The 3,997-nt window shown below is 44.0% G+C and overlaps 1 protein-coding gene across 1 annotated transcript; it reads right to left on the reverse strand.

Moving 5' to 3' along the window:
- Positions 1–327: 327 nt before the first annotated feature.
- On the reverse strand, positions 328–2,329 carry socs4 (suppressor of cytokine signaling 4). The gene is made up of 2 exons (XM_034077498.1): positions 2,259–2,329; positions 328–1,660 (listed from the first exon to the last, which is right to left on the reverse strand). Exon 2 carries the CDS (start codon positions 1,638–1,640, stop codon positions 441–443), a length of 1,200 nt encoding a protein of 399 aa, XP_033933389.1. The 5' UTR covers positions 1,641–1,660; positions 2,259–2,329; the 3' UTR covers positions 328–440.
- Between the last annotated feature and the right edge of the window lie 1,668 nt (positions 2,330–3,997).

The raw sequence follows: 3,997 nt of genomic DNA on the forward strand, positions 1-3,997 counted from the left end.
AACTAAGCCTCATATTTGCATGAAATAAAGCTACATTAAAGGCGGATCGTTTCAGGAAACCACGGAAAGTGCTTCTCTCGGATTGAATTGAAGTCAAATGGGAAAATACTCCAACTTCAAGAGTCAACATTTCACAATATGTGTTGGGGACATGTTTGCCTTATTAGTCTCAGTGTACCTTGACTTTGGTTCCAGTTGCTATCCCAACGGCAGATAGAAAACATTCAAAGTTTCAAACCATCTCTTAGTACTGAAGGAATACACATTTTGTCCAATTGTTCTTATAGTATATCGATTCAGACCTTTAGAGAAGGGGCTTTAATTATTCTTCCTCTTGATACATCCAGATCAACACATATCTTAAAGAACTCTCCAGTTATGCACCATTTAGACCTCAACAGCAGAGTTTCCTTCCACAATACGAGGCCTGCTTTGGAATGTCACACAGCGCAGGCCCCATCACACTTGATGTGGTACTGGCGGAGGAAGTCCCTGAACTGGTAGGGCAGCATCAGGTTGTCTATGCCCTGGTAGGTGATGTGGCTACAGATCACAGTCCTGCAAAGGTGCTGCAGGGTGAAAGGGAAGGTCCTTGGAAGTGGCCTGGAAAGGAGGGGCTCAAAGAAGAGGCAGGTGGCCGGGTCACTGTAGTGTCTCAGTAGTCCCGTCACACTGGGATCCCGGTACATGCACGGGTCACGCACATCAAAGCTGAAGCGTTTGTCGTTCTGCTCAATGCGTGCGTGCAGGGAGCGGCTGTAGCGGCGGAAGCTGACTGAGAAGAGGAACTCATCCTGGGCCGAGTCTCGGAGCAGAAATGTCCCCTCTGGTTTGCCCTCAAGCAGCTCCTCCGCCTCGAAGCGGTTCAACACACCCCAGTAACAGGAGCTGTTGTTGATCTGAAGAAGATCTGGAACAAGGATGTAGTCAGTGTGGCCACAGCTGCCCTCCGCTTCCCCATGAGAACAAGAAGGGTCCCAGTCCTCGAGACTGGTGCCTCCAGGCCCAGGAGAGCAGCAGATATCGTCCCAGGAGAGAGGGGTCGTTGGTGGGGAGGTAGAGGAAGTTGAGACATTGGGTTTGAGAGGAGTCTCCATGTCCATGAGGGCATTCTGGTTGGTGGCTTGGTTTTTAATAAGGTGCCAACATCGGGCCAGTTCAGATTTGGGCGAGAAGGGGCACTTTTCCTGCATGAGCTCTGAGACGTGGATCTTGCGTTTGGACCAGAAGAGCACTGAGAAGGGTCGCGAGGAGCCCAATGAATGGTGGTGATGATGATGATGATGATGATGATGGTGATGGTGAGAGCGCAGAGGAAAACACTGACCCACAGCATCCTGAAACTTTTGTCGCAGTGAGCGGTGGGACAAGGCCTTCCGACACACCACATCAATGTCTGCAGACGTCAATGCTTCCCCGAGAGTGCTGCAGCTACACTTTCTCTCCCTGCGCCGCCTCGGACACGATGTTGACCGCACACCCAGCTCCTCCGTCCCCTCCACCTCCATTCCTCCAGGACTCGACCCGTTGCGAGAGCTCCTGGAGTGTTTCTTTCCCCGCCAAACATAACTGTCTGCACTCCAACTGCGGAAGCCACTTTTGGGACGAGTGTCTGAACCTCGTGGCTTCTTATCTGACATGGCGGCTTCTTCTCCTTACTCTGTGACAAAATTCAATAAAAGGATATCTGAGTCAAACACATGAATGCATCAAATTATGAATACGTTACATTTCAAATGTAGTTTTAATTAGTGTAAAAGTGCTGCTCCTCTCTTGCGCTCCAAATCAATGGTTCCTTAAATATTTTTACAAGAGCAATGCTGGTTTCTTCTTAACCGACTAAAAAAGAACCATTCACAAAAACCTTCTTCTTTCTTTGTGCTGCAGCTTATTTGTGCAAAACTAGCAGGCTGATTTGGATCACCTCCAGTGGAAAACATCAAAGTAAAACTGAGTTCAGGAAATATATCAGTTCCCGCAAAAGACATTGGTCGACTTAACATCTGATCTACTCAGGCAACAGACTTTTCCTGCTTCATTCAGAGATGGTTCAGAAAGAAATGTTGGTAAACAGCCTACAAAGCTATTGTTCGAACACTTTAGTTATAGTCTGTTAATATTAAATTGGTCATGGCAGAAGTTTGTGAAAATACAAAAACAACAATCTTATTAAACTGAGCAGCGAGATATTTAACATCCTGGTAATCGCTCTCTGTTGTGTTGAACTCTTTGAAGGTTATTGCAAGAGATTATCTTACCTTACAAAAAGTGTCAGACATCCACATCCATGTTACAGTGAGCAGACACGTGTGACCCGCCTGCAGCCAGCTCCAGCTCTAACAGACAGCAGACGGTCCGCTTCCTATATAATTATGATGGCAAATCCCAGAGGGGGCAGCAGTTTCCTCTCCACCAGGGCCGGGTCTGTATGAATGAATGGAGGTAGGTGGAGCCAGAAGGGTGGGGGGAGGTTTGTTTCAGGCTAATTGAGACATCCTCTTTTCTCTCTCCTACATCCTCCTTTACACATTCATTGACAAATTCCATTTCCAAAGAAAAAGCCGGAGTGCTTTTTTATTCACAAAGTGAATTATTTCTGCCTGTAATTATGTTCCAGGACACTGATTTAAGTTTTTAATTTAATCAGAAGCCCGTAGCTTAACTTAAAGCAACAAAGCAAATGTAATGGCGAGCTTTAAATCTGTTTAAGTCTGTCTGCTGAGGATGCCAAACTAAAAGCAGATTATCCCGCAGGTTTACCAGCAGCCTGTACACACTAGATGCTTCGATATAGCATATACTGTCTAACTAACAATGCAGCACAGTCGAGGAAACAACCAGGCGTTTTAAAAAGCTTCACTTATTGATTGAATAACCTTTGCGTTTCCGGGTTAAAACTTCCAGCAAGTGCTGCTGAAAGGACTCATCTGTCAAGGTGATGTCATCATACACAGAGTGTGGATGACATTTTGGGAGATCTATAATTCATGAAACAAATAGACTACATCTATCAAACAAATAATATTACTCCCAGTGGTTCAGTGTGTGTGTCCGCGCGTGAGTCCACATGTGTGTGTTTCCATGTGTGTATGTGTCCTCTCAGCTCTAACATAAGGGTAGGTCATCAATAAATGCCTGACATCTCAGATAATGTAGTGACACTCAACTTCCTCTCAACTGAATATTTAATGCTCTTCACATTATCACACAGCCCGGCAGGATGATAAGGTCACACTCCAAAAAAGGAGTAAAGAAGTATACTGGCAGAACCTTTGGCTGAATAAGCGGATTGGAAACCTTCAGGAAAAACCACCAGGTCAAATTATTAAACTAATGCAACAACTATTGCTATTGCAGAGCCACAAGGCTGTATTAAATGATGATGAATGCTAACACCAGCATGCTAATGTGCTCACAATGAAAACAGTCTAATGTTTAGCAGGTATGATTCATATTAAAGATAATAATACAAACTCTTTTGCACCTTTAATACAAAGATGTGGCCCAAAGATGCTTAACAAAACTAAATACAACACAATTTCAGGCGAAAATAAATTTGAAATATTGAATAAATTAATGGTTAGATTACCTCAAATTAAAGGCCACGTTTAAATGTATTAAAAATGTTTTTTTTTAATCAGTGAGTTAAAAAACAACAGTTTCATTTGTAATGTCACATTTAGCAAAAAAGCCATCTGCTGTGTCACTGACTGTACTTATTATGTAATCGTATTACATCAAAAGAGGATTAATGATACTAGGCAACACTTTCCTCGTGTGATTCACAGATTCTCAGAAACTCAGCATTTCCGGCACTCTCCATGAAACTCTCTTCAGCCTCTTCATTGAACGGCAGCACAGATATTGATCAGGAAAAAACACAGAGAAACACACAGTGTCAGGTAACAGAGAGAAGGTGATCTGAATTTGAAGAAATTATACAGAAAGAAGCTTCAACGCAGGCCGCCGTGTGGGGCCCATACACACGGCGGCGTGC

This window comes from Pseudochaenichthys georgianus, chromosome 3 (assembly GCF_902827115.2).
Source record: "Pseudochaenichthys georgianus chromosome 3, fPseGeo1.2, whole genome shotgun sequence".
NCBI classification, from domain to species: domain Eukaryota; kingdom Metazoa; phylum Chordata; class Actinopteri; order Perciformes; family Channichthyidae; genus Pseudochaenichthys; species Pseudochaenichthys georgianus.

What these genes read in the sequence shown, in the direction of transcription:
- socs4 (XM_034077498.1), bottom strand. Translation starts at nt 1,640, where the DNA reads ATGTCAGATAAGAAGCCACGAGGTTCAGACACTCGTCCCAAAAGTGGC.